The sequence below is a fragment of the Bacillus rossius genome (assembly GCF_032445375.1).
Source record: "Bacillus rossius redtenbacheri isolate Brsri chromosome 9 unlocalized genomic scaffold, Brsri_v3 Brsri_v3_scf9_1, whole genome shotgun sequence".
NCBI lineage: Eukaryota > Metazoa > Arthropoda > Insecta > Phasmatodea > Bacillidae > Bacillus > Bacillus rossius.
The window spans coordinates 15841099-15860500 of record NW_026962012.1 but is presented as its reverse complement, the minus strand read 5'-3'; the positions used below and the strand labels follow the sequence as shown (position 1 = coordinate 15860500).

At 39.7% G+C, this 19402-nt stretch overlaps 1 protein-coding gene across 4 annotated transcripts in view; it reads right to left on the bottom strand.

Annotated features, from left to right (window-relative positions):
• Positions 1–19402, bottom strand: part of LOC134542683 (vesicular glutamate transporter 2) — a 130617-nt gene that overhangs the window by 62159 nt on the left and 49056 nt on the right. For all 4 annotated transcript variants that reach the window (XM_063387134.1, XM_063387135.1, XM_063387136.1 and 1 more), the window contains exon 2: positions 3352–3442. In XM_063387134.1, the coding sequence (XP_063243204.1) occupies positions 3352–3368 (17 nt within the window). In that variant the 5' untranslated portion in view covers positions 3369–3442. The remainder of the gene's footprint in view (positions 1–3351; positions 3443–19402) is intronic.

The window sequence follows — 19402 nt, the reverse complement described above, 5'->3', positions numbered from 1 at the left end:
TTTGAAATCGATATACAGAGATGATTAAACTTGGTGGGATTCTGACCTTCATATTGTTAAAATTGAGTTAAACTCCACAGTACACTACCACTGGATTCCCACTTTCTATACTTTTCCTGGGCCATGAGTTAACATATCCCTTTCCAAACAAATGGGGTCTACAGTCTTTAGACTAGACAATGAATATAATGTGGAGGACGAAGTTTAGTGTAGGAATTACCTTCTCCCATCGCACGCAGAAAAGATAAATGTAAAATTAATTCTGCCCTATGTTGAGCCATTTAGACTTTGCCATTTTTTGAGCAGCAATACAGCTCTGCTAGATAAATATAATGTTAAGGGCAAGTTCTGTAAAGCTCATGTGAGCCAATTTAAACTGTATAATTCTTAGAATTTTTTTTTTATGGGTTGTTGCTCGGTTTTCTGCTGATGTACATGTCTTTCCCGCTGCTGTTGTGTCCCTTCTTCCCACGGGGCGGACGCTGCACCCTGAAGAAGATAGCCTTGGCTTGTCTGTCTGATTGGTAGCCGATCGTCTGCCTCCTGACTGCCTGCACCCTCCGCCTGTTCCGTCTGCCCGTACATTGACGTGCCAGTGGGCCCGCGTACTGCGAGTTCTTCGTCCAGCTGTCAGCCCGACCTCCCGTTCGCCAGCCATCCTGCCGGCCCTCTGGTGTCGGCCAGCCTGTTCTGCCAGCGGCGCGTGCGCTCGAGAGCTGCTCATTGCCCCGACCTGGATCATGGCCGGTTCCCGACACCCTCCTAGGCTGAGCGCAGCAGGGCGGTGCCCAGGCGGGCAGTCCGATGACTGAGCCGCTGGCAGTAGCGGATCCAGAGGGGGGGGGGCTAAGGGGCTCAAGCCCCCTCCAAAAACATCTGGGTCCACTATTGTTTTAGTGTTTGCCTTGATAAAGCCTAGCCTCAGCTGGGTCAAGCCCCTCCCAAACCAAAATTCTGGATCCGCCACTGGCCGCTGGTGTGTCTGCCGCTCTGGCACTGCGAGGCTGGACGAGGCTACTACCTGGTGCAGGCATGAGCAGTGCTGAGCGCTGGCAGGCGAGGCGGACTGTGCCGCCCTCTGATCTGGCGTGCCAAGTGCTGGGAAGACTTCAGGAGCCAAGGCAGGGACTGTTCGCCGATTGCGCTGAGCCCGAGATTGGCGCTCTCTCCACGAGAAGTCGGCTGAACGAAGAAAATTCTACTAAATACGCTTGTCATCGCGACGTAATATTGCCATTGTGTTAAACTTTCAGTCTAAAATACCGCTTCTCCAACACTGGAGGTGATGCAAACGGTTGATGTGTGCAAGTAATTTAACTTTTTTCTTCATTGCTTTAACTAAAAGAGACAGGAATTAAATTGTTTTCGGCGGGGGCAGAGACAAGTCTAGGGGCGGGAAGTTGCACGAATTTGTCGTTGCTATGTCCTACCAGAGAGGCGCGGGTATCTCCCCTCATTCCCTTTCCCACTCACTCCTTTTTTACTTTCCTTCCCCCTCCAGGGTTTGTCGCATGCGTGATGTGCATTGGCATATTGCATTTAAGCTCTGCACGACCATCTTTCAAGCCTTATTCTTCGTTTGTAATTTCTTGGGCTATGTTGTTTGCATTACTAGCTGGCTACCGCAGTAATGTATAGTCCACTTGCAAATTTAACTTTAATGCCTGTTATTCTGCGACGTGCGAGGCCGGCCTAGACATGGCTGGTGTTTGTTTAGTTTGTGACATATTTGTGACTGACTGTGGCACACTCACATACAGTAAATGTAACTTGTTAAGTCCATGGTTCATTTTTTAAAAATTGCCATTTCGACCTGCCACATTTAAAAAACGTCTGGGGTAATTCTTTAAATTGTTTTTGATGATGGTACTGTTGATTTTCGACAGCACTTTAACTTCTTTAAGGAGCCCCATGTCTTGAGCGAGTCACGGTCGCTCGTGCTTGTAGAAGTTTAGCTCAGGCATGAGCCGGTTACCACGTCAGATAAATTACGTGTTGGAACACCATTGCGTTCGAGACCCGGGGCGCAGGTTTACTTCGACTGCACAGCCCTGCCCACTCGACTAGCATCGCGACGATTGCATGGCCTGTTCCTTTGCTTACCCTGGAAAACATGGTTTCGTGTATTCAGATGTTTGCATTAATAATCATATATATTTATCATGTGTTTTTGATGCCTAGCAGTCGGGTTTCTTATTACCTGGCTATGTTTAATGCTGTTCGCCTTCATTGATTGAATTTGCGGGTCTACCAGTAGCTAAACATTATACGCTTTAATACTACCCACCATTCAGTATTAATTTTTGTGTGCTTACATATAAGTGTGCATAGATCATATGGAGGCTACGCCCGTGATTGTAAGAATGTTGGTACGTTCACGTAATAAATACTGTGTGTAATTATTCAATCCTTGATGCTGTGAAGCTTGAGCTATGATAAATCATCTCTTCATACTCATCAAAAGCTGTACTTAACTTGGTGTACTTTTAAGCGGTTTTCCGCATGTTCAGGAAATAGGTCACGTAACTGCAAAGGAATGTATGACTAAAATACTGATTAATGCTCACCCGTATAAAATGTAAAATTATCATATCACTGTCTGTACTCTTGTGAAACCATTTGTTGTTACGTTAATAATTTGAATAGTTTTTTTCAACAGGTGTGCCTAAATTATGAACTTTAATGTGTAAAGGCTTACATATGTATAAGTTTCATGTAAAATGTTGTGATCTTACCATTTTTTTTTTTTTTGGAAAAGAGAAGAAATAATAAGATTTTTGCTAGCCGAAATATTTTTGAAAACTTTAGTGGATCCTTAATGTTTCCTCTTTTCTTTTGAACACCCCTCTACCGGCCTTTTCCCTATTCAAGTATAGTGCACACATTGATGAAACTGCGTGTGTATTGTACCCCTTAAAGTTTGAACTTTTGTTAAGGTTCTGGAATTGAAGATTGTTTGATCAGTCGGGATTCTAACCAACCACACTTTAACATTATGAAAAAAAGGTTTATTTTTTCCAGCTGTTGAAACTAGAAACTTCTTTTTTAGTTGTAAAAAACAGTTCGACTCACAGTTGTCTGACATACTGGAAAAGAGAGACAGAGAAAAAAAATATCTTAATTAAAAAAGGTTTACTATTTATTCCCCCATTCACAAATGAGACATTAACAAAACCCATTACTTTTTCCTACTTTTGATGAAGAAAATGCGGAAAATACGTATAGTAAAATACACCCTCTCTGTGTAATGCATCAGCAGCAAAAGTTATGAGCAGCTGTGACACCAATTACCGATGGACTATCATGATAGAGCTACACAGGTGAGTATAGAGTGGAACAATATGTCCTCACCTTTGAGAGTCTTCCATGTTTACTTTATGGTTTCTGTGAACTGGTGATGTCACCTCTTCCCTCCCAGCTGTCTCAGCCACACAGCAGGTATCTGCAACAAAGATGGCGCGGGTTGCTTCACACCTGCACCAAAATACAGCCACGTTACACACTTCGAGGGTAGGTATTACTCCCAACCCATGGATATTAAAATGCTTACATGCTTGGCAATTTTGTTTAGTGTCCAAGTTATGTGTTTATCAAATACCTATAAATAAAATAAATCTTGTCGCAGCACTATACGTACTATTGCGTGAGCAATTATTTATGTACGTACTATGATAAATAATAAAAGCTGAAAATTCACCTTCAGTTCTTTCTTAGATTTATGTAAAGCAAAATAAAAATGCTCAAAACAAGAAATAAATGTTAAGTAGTAACACAGACAGCTGCTCCATTAGGTGCGAAAAAGAAGTACAAATTTATGGATCATATTGATACAAAGTTGGGTTTAATAGAATGTGTGTATTGTCTAGTAATTTTATGGTATATCATTTCTTACGCGCTTCTACTTGATATCCAATATGATTTCTAATGCTGAACCATTCGTTTTTGAGAATTAGGAGACGGAGCATGACTGGTGAGTTGAAAGGTCACCAGGGGTGAAGAACGTGCTGGATCAGACACCTAATGCTTTAAAAAGGAACCTTAGAAAACACTTGTTGGATGCAGCTTTCACCAAGTTCACAACTTGCTAACATACAGGTTTGATGTCACCGAGAATAGAACCCATATTAATACGGTGGGAGACAGATGAACTGAAAAATTCACAGGAAAATATCAAAATTTAAATTTTAAAAACAAAGTAATTTGACATGTACATAGTAAGAAATATAAAAAATTATTTTTGTCAGTTTAGGAAATTAATTAATAATGGCCAGTTTCTTAGTTTTATTCCTAACAATGATGTAGTGTTTCAGCTGTAACTTAACCCAACCATATTTTAGTAAGGCCAGGAAAAAAAAGTTTGCCTGAAATGACCACAGTGCCTCTTATTTTCATGATGATAATTCTGCCACGTGTTAATGGATGCATTACTATCCAACGAATGGGACTATGGAAAGACTAGCTGCCCGACCCGACTTCGCACGGCTATACTAATGGGAAAAAAGTAAGCCACATCTCCCATTTACAGTAATGGTAAATAAAAAAAAATTCAGTGAAAATTTATTACAATGCTGTATAATGTACCGGAGAGAAAATGAATAGCACCGATGGTTTCCCGACTCGTGCACGCAACGTACAACTGATGTACCCGTACTTCGCTACGGCAGTCTACAGGCAGATCACTCTTGCGCCGCTCATTATACATGCCCCTCCTTGTGGGTACGCCACTGCCGCGCGATGCCCGTTGCCATGGAGACGCAGAAGGCATGAACAATGCAAAATCCTGTTCTCATGCAGACAAAGTACCCACGGTTGCCTGGTTTTAACCAACCATGGATCTAATTTTCGGAAAATGTCATCCTGCGTAACATAAGGAACATTACTGTGAAGTTTCAAGTCTGTAAAATATATATACTTGAAAAAAAAAGGGCAATAAAAAATAAATTAAACGCAGAGAGAGGAAAAAAAATAGTTTAGGTTTGCGATTTAAAGTGATAAAAAGTATTTAAATACTAATTGAACTCTTATGAGGGTACTGATTACTTCGTTGTTAATATCACACGGGTGTTTTTTACTTGTATGGGAAAATTAAGAATGATAAAGGCATCTAGTGCGTGGCAACCATGTTAATAGGCAATAGGAAATAAACTTCTAGCGCCTGCGGCATTGTGTGTACTGCATGTTTTATCTAACCCCCTCCAATGCATTTGATTCTGAATTGGAATTTTAGTAAGGATACCTAATGTTATTGATAATATAATATAGCCTATAGCCTTCCTCGATAAATGTACTATCCAACACTGAAATAATTTTTCAAATCGGACCAGTGGTTCCTGAAATTAGCGCGTTCAAACAAACAAACAAACAAACTCTTCAGCTTTATAATATTATAGTATAGAAGTATAGATTTCATTAACAAACATGTGCTGACATGAAAACTCGCACAAACGGTAATATCCATACATTTGACCAAGGATAATGCATACGTCAGTCAAGCTAGTAAGTGTTCAACTATCGCCTGCAGTTGCAAGCCCAGGTTCCACTGACATGTGACAGTCGCATCAACGAAATCTACGGCCATTAAAATTGTTTGAACTGAATAGCTCGCAGATTGTGGCATTTAGCACCAAATTCTTTTTTTTTTGCACATTTATATTGTCTTTTAAGTTGGCACTTAGTGCCTTGTTGCAGATTTCAATTTTTCTTTTTTCTAAATAACAATATTATTTTGTCTTGGGGAAGTTTAATAGTGTTACGAGCATACCCGAGGCAAGCCCACGGGGTAGGTCAGTGGGCCTCCTAGCGGTCAGTCGGCCCGTTGGCCCCAGGGGGTCGCGGCGCATCCCTTGTAAGATTAGCAGTGTTTTAGCCGCATACCACTTCACCCCCGCTTCCACCATGGGCGCTCTGGCATCGATCCCTTAGCCATCTGGAGATTTATGTGGGTTCCCAAAGGCCACCGCGTGGAGTGGCGTAACTAGGACACCTTTGTTCTGGGAGCTTCGGGCGTCGGGTCGACAAGTCAAAGGGTTGCGAGACAATTCCAGAAGGAGGCTGAGGAATATAAACGCGACGATGCCAGTCTCCGGGGCAGTGAAGTGAAAGAAAGAGAGAGACCTCTTGCCGAGCGATAGCTGGACGACTAGCGAATGGCTTCGTGTGCGGAGACCTGTGTATTGGGGACTGTGTCACGATGCGGACGAGTGAGTAGTGCGAGGCAGTGTTTTGAGACAAAGGTGCCAGGCAAGAGGCGAGCATTAGGGACAGTCACTGTCGAGCTGATGTACCCAAATGTAACTAAATAAATAAAATGAAGTAAAATTACATGAAAAAGCATTAAAAGAACCCATTTATAACGAAATAACTGTACTTTAATAGAATCGAATTTAAATGATTAAATGCTTGAATTGTGGACAGACATTGTAGGTGTTGTAAATAATTTAATACTGTAAATAATAGTAAATAAATAAAACCATCTTTAATTAATTGTGCTTTCTTTTTCGAACTTGTTTTCCAACCTGTAACACTATTAAACAAAATTGTACGGTTGTTACTATGTTGCGTATTGCCTAGCTTATATTTTGCTGCAAATGTTAATCCAAGTAGTTGAATGTTTTATTGCACATTTTTCTGCAATAAATATGTTTAGTGAAGCAAAGAATTTCATTGATTATCTGGTCCTTCTTGTGCTGTCAGTGATTACTTGTTTGCCTTATCCCGAGAAACCAGCAATACAGAGTAACGATCAATTTTTAAGATTTTCACATGTAACAAAAACGTAATTTTGATTTTTTTTTGTGTACACCCAGCTGGTTGCTCTCTGGTATCTTCACTGGAAGGTAAAAGGGAGATGCCACTATGGTGATGGGACAATACAGTGCATTTCCATGCATACCTTCACATGCCTCCTATCATGAAACCACTGTATGTCGCATAGCGCCTTCGGGATGTTGATATAGAAAGACAGCTACTCTTCAGCTATGCACAAGCTGTTTCGTCAGTACTGAGCAAAATTGTAGCTATAAGATGAGAAAAATGCACCTGATTTTTTATCAACTAATGTTGCTCGCGCTGACAAACTTCCCCATTAATAGACTACTTCACAAATGTTGAAGAAAAACAAAAGAGAACTCAATATAAGCTCGAAGTTATACCTCCTGTCACCATTGAAATCATTAGTGATGCTAATGAAGCACTGAAGGAAATAATGTTTTATTGTATCTTCAGATTTCACTATTCGACACACTCTCTCGCCTTGTACTTTTTCCCATCTTTCATCATTATTGTGACAAATATCCCATGAATTATTGTTTATTTTACTGACTAGCTCATATGCTATAATTTTAAGTATATCATCTAGTAATAGCTTTGATTTCATTGCTTAAAGATGCATTTTCTTTTTTCATGCCATTTATCAAAGCCAAGAAAGCTGAACTCTCTGAATCAACATACATCCTCGTAATTTTTCGCCCTGCTTACATTTTTTATATGTTTACCACCAACACTGCAGTGACCATCATCTTTAAGTATGAGACAAGTCTCTACCCTACATTTCAAGGCACTATGGCCAAATTTGGATATAATATAGCTCATTTCTCACTGATGTATTATTATGAACTGATGAAAATATTTGCCAGAGGTACAAGAAAACCACATAAACATGCCTTCCCATAATAAAATAAAATGAGATAAATTTCTGCTTTTCACAATGTGGCCAGTCCCGTGGTCAGAATAGGGAAAAAGACTTTGTTGTTATATTTAACATTTTAAAACGATTATTGTATTTTATATTTTAGTAATTATTGTAGTACACATTTGTATAGTTCTTATGTTTAGTGTATTTGTAGGTTTGAAGACACTCAGCAATATTTTTGCTAAGCAGGCGGAACTTTGCTAGGAACTTCACTGGCATTAGTAGGCGGTGGGGGAAAGACACAAAATTGCTTTGTTGAACTTGCGCGCGATGCACGATGGCCCGCGCTAAGTGAAGTTGGGAGACCGGACGTACACGATTGATGAAGTGCGGTGGCGATCACTGCGATGGCTCGCGCTAAGCACTACGCACGCACGCGGTGTAGCCGTGTCCGCGCGAGTGCATGGCTCGTGACGTCAGAAAGTGGAGGGGGTGGGCTTGCGAACAGACACGCAAGCGCTCAGCTAAGACACTCGCTCGCTAATTGGCCGCGGCGGAGGCCTTGGAGCCCCAAAGGCTCGGCCTGTAGGACAGGAACTTTGGCTCTGTGTTTTTAAAAAGACTTGCTATATCGACAATGAAGATCCTGAAATGGTTTGCGAATGCTTTTCGCAAACTGCGACGCAGTAATTTGCGAGTACATTCTGGTCCGATATTGTTGGTGGTACTCGGCCGGTGTTGGTGTTTGCATGGGCACGAAGTTAGCTCCGGAATTATACCACTGTAGACTTGGGAAAGAAGAGTCGTTGGTTTGAATACTTCTCGAGCACACTCCAAGAACAAGTCGTCAGCAAGTAATTTGACTTTTCTTTCGTGAGAAGAAGCAGAGGTGTTAGCGACACCGCGTGTTAAATGAGTAATTTTAAAGGGCCCAAATAAGGAAGATACTATAACTTCAGTTTTGATATCATAAATAATAAAAAAGTATTATTTTAACTTTAGTATTTTTATAGTAACTATAAATATTAGCTTACAGTGATTTATTTTAATGGCTTGTTAGTTAAGTTGCCTTGCATAAACCACAGTATTATTCAAACCGGAGGAAATAAAGCACGATGCTTCCCAAAACATTTATTTATTCTTAAATCTGTATGTTGTTTAAGTTTTAACTTCTCTTTCAGAACCAAAACACTGCAATCATACTTTATCAAATAATACTGGCAGAAAGTCTCCGAAAAGTCTATTGTAGGAAAGTAAATGCTATATTTACTTACACAACTGTGTTGTTTACAGCACATGAAATTACTGAAATCACAAAGTTCTAAGTTTACTGTCACTCGCAACGGTAAATCTCAAAACACTCCACATGTTTTGTTCTGCGAATCACTAAAGATACACGGTGTAACACTTCAGAACTTAACGTCGAGGTATATTAGAAAATACAAAGTCTGTTCGATTTGTTTATAATCATTTTTTCAAAATAAAATTAAGTTACTTTAAAACGTGGTTAAAACACAAATTCTGTACTCATTTTCGAGTGGACACTTGCTTCGACACTAAGCTCTGCAACCTGTCGCGCTCGCCCAAGGACAACAGGCTTGTGCTCCATCTAAGTCCAGAGAAGAGCTGTCTCTTAGTGTTCACAACTGCTCGCTTTCTACAGCTATAGTTAGACAGCGATAGTTTTGAAGCCGGCCGCACATTTAAACTGTTTACGTAAACAAATAAATGATAATCATTAGTAAATTCTTATAACAGTTTCAATATCATGCACAATTATTATATACCTACGTAAGTACTTTTAAATTCAAAGACATGTGGTTATTCAATTAAAGTTTCCGTTCTCGTCTCTTCTAGCATTTGTTGAAACAGACTGGGACCACGTCCGAGGAATGATGGTGCGCCTGACCTGCCGTGTTGAGGTCATCTCCAAGGACGAGTGCAAATGAGACCCGGTGTTCCGGCAGGTAGATTGTGTAAGGCCATCAACAGCAGAGCTGTGGTTGGTCGGCATCAATGGTATATGATGAGACGAGACCGGGCGATCTGCAGACCTTCCACCTCCCAGTAATAAAAAATCAGGAGATTTTTTTAAGGATAATCTAACCCCCCCCCCCCCCCCGGGTGAAATTTCTCTTTCACCTCGAGAAACTAACATATTTATAAATTACATTATACTTGTGTCACTCTTCAATACAATGAAAATTTTAAAACCATCACTATACACAAAAAAAATAATTAAAGTTTTGAGTTATAGACTTACCAATTGTCTCTTCAAATTGCTGTTCCACACACATATTGGAACCATTTAATTTATGACGTAACTTAACAAATGGTAACAAAATAATTTGAGGTACGTAATTCACTGTTTGCTACCTCGGCATGCATCAAAACATCACTTTTAAAGGGGAACTTGTGTATCATATAGTTACATGTAGAATAAAACTTTCTAACATAAGTGAAGAATATCTCCTTATCTTCATGCTTCAGAGAATCTACTACAGTGGTAGTAGTACTATGTCCGAGTCCTGTTTCTGATTTCCTTCACTGTGATAGTGAATTTCCAGCAATGAAGGTGATGAAAGGACACTTGATGGCTTGACAAATTTGGACATTAAATTTTGCAGCATGTCAAGTAAAATAGACCTCAATAAATGGATATGAGGTGTACTTGATTGGAGAACTATGTTTGGAGTTTCAAATACTGGCAAAGTACTTGACACAAATAAGCAAAATGCCTTCTTTACATCAGATGACAAAAACATAAACAATCTTTCTTCACGTGATAGACTATTTGCAAAACTGTCACCATGTTTTGACTTCTTCTGATTACTTGAGTGTAAGCTTTGTGATTCAGAACTTCTCTTTTTCAGAACAGGATTAACCAATTTACTTTGACCACATTTTTTGCTTTAAACAGACCTGGAACCCCCATCCTTGCAAGTGAGAAAATAATATTTTGAGCTGTTTGTGAGATTCGGTTTCGGAATTGTGAACGTATCTAAAGTACTTACAGAAGACTTCTTAGAATTTACTTAAGTCATTAACAAACTTGTGAGTGGTTGCCACTGCTGCAATAATCTTGCCAGACACCTCCCTAATGAAAGCCAGCGCGTGCAAACGTGTTTGAGAACGTTTCTAGTTTCTGTGTTATGCAACTGCTGAAATTCATGTAACTTTTCCTTTCGCTTCAAACTTTTTTCAAGATAGTAATATATATCAACTAAGTACCTACTCGTCTATGTTAACTGGAAGGCATGCAGCTCCTTTCTCTGCTGACACATTTATTAAATGCCATGGACACCCTATCACTACCAAATTTTCTATTTCTGTTGTTAGAACAGCTGCCACTCCACTCTTCTGCCCTATCATAACCGGCACATTGTCCGTACTCAAAGCTACACAATTTGACAGTGGAATTTTACATGATTTAATTTCAGATAGCAAAAGATTGCCGATATTGTGTCCAGTAGAGTCACCTACTAAAGAAGGTGCACCCAGTAAGCAACTTTCTACTTTGTGTGTTTCATTATTATAGAACGTCTCTACAATAGGATACAACTTTGAGTCACTTTGATTACTACCATCTATAGCAATAGAAAATGTATTTTTCAAAGCCACAACAAGTTTTTCCTTTTCCAAGTCACCCAGTAAATTAACAATTGACGCCGTTTGTGTCTTGGCACAGCCATACTGCTTCGCTATACTTCTGTTCGGGAACATTTTCCTGAATAAAGGTCCCGCATGATCGGCACAATTAAAAGGTAGGTTATGTTCTGTAATAAATGTAGTGAATAGACATTCGGCACGAGTCACGCTTTCACTACCAGTATCATTAACAAAAAAGTCTGACTTACGGTTTGTCTGCACACATTCACTGTTATCTACGTGTTTTTTTAGTACGCACATGCTTAGAGACATCGCACTTCCCGCCATGAGAGACAGATAAATCACACCTGCACACTGTACAAAACGCATACGTAGCTCCTAACCTCGACTCGATTATCATTGGAAATTCCAATGAATAATCATTCTTGAATGTTGCGTGGTATTTCTTCGACATTATAACTTTATATTCTTTCAAAAACAAATAATGTGTTATGAACGGTAACCATTTTACTACACGCACAGAAAGCAGGTGAGAACTACCAAAGTTGAAGACAGAAATGTTTCCCAAACCCCGAATTGTCGTTTATTTGAGAATATAACGGTGCAGTAACAACAAACACAATTTTATTCTCGTTCAAAGTACAATAATATAAGTAGTATAGGAATGACGGTCCTGAAACTGGCTTCTGGCTGTGGATTGATGATTGTCTGTCCGCCATCTTGGATTGTGACGTCACGGCGGCCATCTTGGATGAATGTAACGGGACACAGCGTAACGGGACATAACGTAACGGGACATAACGTAACGGGACAAGTATATCACGGCAGCCATCTTGGATCCGCCATCTTGGATCCGCCATTTTGGATGACGTCATTTTGTTTTCTCGAACTTTCCGCCATTTTGTTTTCCGCCATATTGGATGATGACGTCACTGTTGCAATTTCCGTTACGGCCGCCATCTTTAACTTTTTTATTTATTATCCGATTTTAATGAAATTTTTTTTTAAAAATTATAAAAAAATTTAAATAATATAAATTTAATAAAATATTTATAAAAAACAAACATTATCGATACGGAGCTCGGAGTCCTCGGTTCGAACCCGACGAGGTCAAAAAATTAAAAATGGCGACCGATCCTTCCCCCTGTGGTGGCTGCTGACAGACTGCCCCCCCACCACTTTTTTCAAAGCATATATATCGACAGTGAGCATGACGTCATGTCCGCCATCTTGAAATCTGGACGCCATCTTGAAAATCTTTATTTATTATCCGATTTTAATGAAACAAATTCCAAAATTCATCAAAAAATTAACGTATTTGAATTCTGTTTGATTATATCGATGTACGTCCTTGGTTCGATTCCCGGCGAGAGTAAACGATCAATCCTTCCTCCATGAAAGCTACCTAGACTGATCTACCACCAACAATACCAAGGTTTATATCATCAACTGGTATGACATCATGTCCGCCATCTTGTCTTCATCCGCTGGAGTCCACCATCTTGTTTTCGTCTGCTAGAGTGTGCCGTGTAGTATAATTATCTGGTCACCATACTTTTGTCCTCAACTGTTGTCATTGACCTTGGCCTTTGACCTTGACCTTTGACCTTGACCTTGAAATTTGACCTTGACCTTGAAATTTGACCTTGACCTTGAAATTTGACCTTGACATTGAAATTTGACCTTGACCTTGAAATTTGACCTTGACATTGAAATTTGACTTTGTCCTCGAAATTTGACTTTGTCCTTGTTGACCATTATGGATCCGACATTTTATGTTCAGTAGATGCTACCAGGAGCTACCACCTGCTGGAGTAAGCCATCTTGTGTGTGTGTACTCGTATTATAGAGTTCATTTCCATCTGGATAATTTTATTCTAACCCGCTACAGTACAGTAATCAATTACTACTGTGACACACGACATCTTGAAATTTGGACGCCATCTTGAAAATCCGTAATTTTAATGCTAGAGATTCGGGAAAAAGTTCAAAATTCATTAAATAAATTTGTAATCTATATACTGATTGATTGGATCGACTAAGGTCCTTGGTTCGACCCCTGACCGATACCAATCAACTTTAATTTTAAAAAATACCACAAAAGCGACAGGTTTGAGAAAATAAAAAACACCACAAGTTCTTTTAAAAACTTTTATTACATACATTCTAATCTACTACAAGTACATAATAAACACAGACAAAGTACTTAAGTCTTGTGGATTCCTCGATTCAAACAGTCTTCTTATTGTACGGACAAAGCCTTTTACATGACTTTAAATGTCTATACGATCCGTTCATCACCGCAGCCAGAGACGGACTGAAGTTCATATCACCAGGGTCCCACTTATATATTCTCATTTGCTGGTACAACACACGAGTCAAAACAATAACCATGTTCATTATACTTCTCGGAGCATTTTTTATAATGAAGATGTAAGCTATCAAGACGTGAAATTAGTTTTTTGCACTTATTGCACTGAAATTGTATTCTTTTAACATTATTAGAACAACTGCTTCTTTCATGTCTGCGAGCATTTGAGGTAATAGTAAACGATGCGTCACAGTATTTGCACCGACGCAATGTATGCTTTTCATTAGTGGAAGAATCCATTGCTGACGATGAAACTTCGGATGATGGTGGTATCACATCTGTTGAAATCTCCTCCAATGTTGACGTCGTCGTTGCCAACGGGATCTGCACCTTCTCCATCGTAGCTGTCGTCAAGGTTCCCGTAGACGATGGTACAACCTCCGAGTTCGACGTTAAAGACGGTAAAGATGCCATCGAGGTCTCAAGAACAGCTAATTGACACGTCTTATGCACCAGAAGAAACAAACTAGGTGATCCTTACACCGCCGACGTCAGTAACTAACTGAGCGTCCTGCTGTCTAGGACTCGCTTATATACATGCACCGGATGGAATAATAATACGCTAGTCAAATCAAGAACCATTTACAATAATACTAGAGTCAAATCTACAAATTAAAAAAGAGGATCATTTGATCAAAAAAAAATTCGATCTCTCCAATATACGCCAGGCTCCAAGAGCTACAATTCACGTCATCAGATCCATCTAAATTTTGCTCCTATGCTTCAATTGACCATTAGCTGCAAGTGCTCCAACAGATCCATCAGCTCCAACACGTAATGTACGCAATGTACGCACAATACATGCAATTTACATGCAATAAATGTAATGATCACTCAGTACACACAGGAAACGGAACGTACACACAGTACACACAGGAAACGGAACGTACACACAATACACATAGGAAACAAAACGTACACACAGTACACACAGGAAACGAAACGTACACACAGTACACACAGGAAACGGAACGTACACACAGTACACACAGGAAACGAATCGTACACACAGTACACACAGGAAACGAAACGTACACACAGTACACACAGGAAGCGGAACGTACACACAGTACACACAGGAAACGGAACGTACACACAGTACACACAGGAAACGGAACGTACACACAGTACACACAGGAAACGGAACGTACACACAATACACACAGGAAACGGAACGTACACACAGTACACACAGGAAACGGAACGTACACACAGTACACACAGGAAACGAAACGTACACACAATACACACAGGAAACGAAACGTACACACAGTACACACAGGAAACGAAACGTATACACACAGTACACACAGGAAACGGAACGTACACACAGTACACACAGGAAAAGGAACGTACACACAGTACACACAGGAAAAGGAACGTACACACAGTACACACAGGAAACGGAACGTACACACAGTACACACAGGAAACGGATCGTATACACAGTACACACAGGAAACAGAACGTACACACAGGAAACGAAACGTACACACAGTACACACAGAAAACGGAACGTACACACAGTACACACAGAAAACGGAACGTACACACAGGAAACGAAACGTACACACAGTACACACAGGAAAGGAAACGTATACACACATTACACACATTAAACGGAATGATCACACATACATTAGCGGAAACACACAGGCTTAGTTGGAAATCAGAATACAAGAAACAAAAACATTAAATTTTTACTTTCAATATTTAATTACTTCTCAACATTACACAAATACAAGTAAAAGAAACCATTATTGTATGTAGCCAGCTTTCCTCAGTTCTTTGAGTATGAAGGATATTTCTTTGATGCACGAATAGTTTCCTGCACAAAGCGAGTCATGTAGAAGTCTTAGCCGGTCAACCAATATGTTTGGATCTTTCCATGATGTGTAATCAATCTCTTCTACCACCATCTTACTTGCTTGTTTATTATAAATACTGTTAATATCACAATCGTCCCTGCGATCATAATAAGCATTATCAGATTTATTTTTTATAACACGACGTTTCCATCGTTTCGGTCTCAGGACATCGCCACATTCTTCGATCTTGTCAGCTCTAGGTGCTTCATCACAGTCTATGCCTTTGTCAACAGCCTCAGAGTCACTGTAACAATCACTGTAGAAGACATCCTCTTCACCCATATTACCGTATGAATTCGCTATCGATGATGTCGAAGTGTCTTCATCGTCTTCATGCTTCCTTTTTAGGAGTCCATCATTTTTACAAAGAATGGAGGATCTACTGAATATAGGCTTGAATGTATTCTCACTTTTCACGGTGTTGATACTTCCATTAGTTTCAGTCTTCCCGAAGCCATTAGCATCCTTCAATTTATGTTCTTCCTCACAATCGGGTGAGCTAATACCATCACGCTCAGGACAAGGAAAATTATTGACGTAATGCAGATCACTCTTCTTTAGTCTAGTGGATTCATCGGTGTCCTCTATGCCGTAAGTAGTCTTGACTTTACATGTTCTACCATGTCTTTTTAAGCTGTCAATTCTTGTTAACAACCTGCTACAACGATTACAGCTTAACATGTTGCGTAGTGGGTTTCTAGCACAATCATTCTTCTCATGACGTCTAGCATTCCTTCTCATGGCAAAATCCTTGCCACAGTATCTACAGCGGCTTCCTTCCGATTCAGCTGCAGATAACAAACCACGATCCATGGTAGCTTCTGTGACTAATGTTAGATACAAACTGTCAGTTTTCTCCAATTGGAACCATTTCTTAAATAGAGTTTTTGAAATGTTTCATCAGCGAGAGTTAAGTTATCTAATGCAAAGAAAATTGATGCAAGTAGTTCTGGCTGTCGTCAACAGATGTCGCTACGTGTTGCTTGTAGGTAAATAATATCTATTTCATTAATGTGGGATGCGTAACGCTCACTATCGATCGCAAAGGGAGGTTGGCTTCGATAGTATCCAAGGATAAAAAAAGTTCGTCCGTGCTTCTCAGATTTCTCACGGTACACCATCTTGGATTGTGACGTCACGGCGGCCATCTTGGATGGGTGTGACCTTGACCTTTGACCGAAACCTCAGGAATGATCGCAAGCACACGGATTAACCATCAAAATATTGATAAGAATAATCAGGAGCACACGGAGAAAAACCATCATAATATTGGCAAGAATAATCAGGAGCACACGGAGAAAACCGACACAAGTTTTCTTTGATATCATAAAAATATAAAAAAAAATTAATAAAAAATTAAAAATAAAAACGAAAAAAAAAATCAAACATTCTGGCTTGTGAACTTCTCATTGTTGAGCAAAGATAGAGTTCTAGTACAAACGTCGTGTTATAAAAAATAAATCTGATAATGCTTATTATGATCGCAGGGACGATTGTGATATTAACAGTATTTATAATAAACAAGCAAGTAAGATGGTGGTAGAAGAGATTGATTACACATCATGGAAAGATCCAAACATATTGGTTGACCGGCTAAGACTTCTACATGACTCGCTTTGTGCAGGAAACTATTCATGCATCAAAGAAATATCCTTCATACTCAAAGAACTGAGGAAAGCTGGCTACATACAATAATGGTTTCTTTTACTTGTATTTGTGTAATGTTGAGAAGTAATTAAATATTGAAAGTAAAAATTTAATGTTTTTGTTTCTTGTATTCTGATTTCCAACTAAGCCTGTGTGTTTCCGCTAATGTATGTGTGATCATTCCGTTTAATGTGTGTAATGTGTGTATACGTTTCCTTTCCTGTGTGTACTGTGTGTACGTTTCGTTTCCTGTGTGTACGTTCCGTTTTCTGTGTGTACTGTGTGTACGTTCAGTTTTCTGTGTGTACTGTGTGTACGTTTCGTTTCCTGTGTGTACGTTCTGTTTCCTGTGTGTACTGTGTATACGATCCGTTTCCTGTGTGTACTGTGTGTACGTTCCGTTTCCTGTGTGTACTGTGTGTACGTTCCTTTTCCTGTGTGTACTGTGTGTACGTTCCGTTTCCTGTGTGTACTGTGTGTATACGTTTCGTTTCCTGTGTGTACTGTGTGTACGTTTCGTTTCCTGTGTGTATTGTGTGTACGTTTCGTTTCCTGTGTGTACTGTGTGTACGTTCCGTTTCCTGTGTGTACTGTGTGTACGTTCCGTTTCCTGTGTGTATTGTGTGTACGTTCCGTTTCCTGTGTGTACTGTGTGTACGTTCCGTTTCCTGTGTGTACTGTGTGTACGTTCCGCTTCCTGTGTGTACTGTGTGTACGTTTCGTTTCCTGTGTGTACTGTGTGTACGATTCGTTTCCTGTGTGTACTGTGTGTACGTTCCGTTTCCTGTGTGTACTGTGTGTACGTTTCGTTTCCTGTGTGTACTGTGTGTACGTTTTGTTTCCTGTGTGTATTGTGTGTACGTTCCGTTTCCTGTGTGTACTGTGTGTACGTTCCGTTTCCTGTGTGTACTGAGTGATCATTACATTTATTGCATGTAAATTGCATGTATTGTGCGTACATTGTGTACATTACGTGTTGGAGCTGATGGATCTGTTGGAGCACTTGCAGCTAATGGTCAATTGAAGCATAGGAGCAAAATTTAGATGGATCTGATGACGTGAATTGTAGCTCTTGGAGCCTGGCGTATATTGGAGAGATCGAATTTTTTTTCGATCAAATGATCCTCTTTTTTAATTTGTAGATTTGACTCTAGTATTATTGTAAATGGTTCTTGATTTGACTAGCGTATTATTATTCCATCCGGTGCATGTATATAAGCGAGTCCTAGACAGCAGGACGCTCAGTTACTGACGTCGGCGGTGTAAGGATCACCTAGTTTGTTTCTTCTGGTGCATAAGACGTGTCAATTAGCTGTTCTTGAGACCTCGATGGCATCTTTACCGTCTTTAACGTCGAACTCGGAGGTTGTACCATCGTCTACGGGAACCTTGACGACAGCTACGATGGAGAAGGTGCAGATCCCGTTGGCAACGACGACGTCAACATTGGAGGAGATTTCAACAGATGTGATACCACCATCATCCGAAGTTTCATCGTCAGCAATGGATTCTTCCACTAATGAAAAGCATACATTGCGTCGGTGCAAATACTGTGACGCATCATTTACTATTACCTCAAATGCTCGCAGACATGAAAGAAGCAGTTGTTCTAATAATGTTAAAAGAATACAATTTCAGTGCAATAAGTGCAAAAAACTAATTTCACGTCTTGATAGCTTACATCTTCATTATAAAAAATGCTCCGAGAAGTATAATGAACATGGTTATTGTTTTGACTCGTGTGTTGTACCAGCAAATGAGAATATATAAGTGGGACCCTGGTGATATGAACTTCAGTCCGTCTCTGGCTGCGGTGATGAACGGATCGTATAGACATTTAAAGTCATGTAAAAGGCTTTGTCCGTACAATAAGAAGACTGTTTGAATCGAGGAATCCACAAGACTTTAGTACTTTGTCTGTGTTTATTATGTACTTGTAGTAGATTAGAATGTATGTAATAAAAGTTTTTAAAAGAACTTGTGGTGTTTTTTATTTTCTCAAACCTGTCGCTTTTGTGGTATTTTTTAAAATTAAAGTTGATTTGTATCAGTCAAGGGGTCGAACCAAGGTCCTTAGTCGATCCAATCAATCAGTATATAGATTACAAATTTATTTAATGAATTTTGAACTTTTTCCCGAATCTCTAGCATTAAAATTACGGATTTTCAAGATGGCGTCCAAATTTCAAGATGTCGTGTGTCACAGTAGTAATTGATTACTGTACTGTAGCGGGTTAGAATAAAATTATCCAGATGGAAATGAACTCTATAATACGA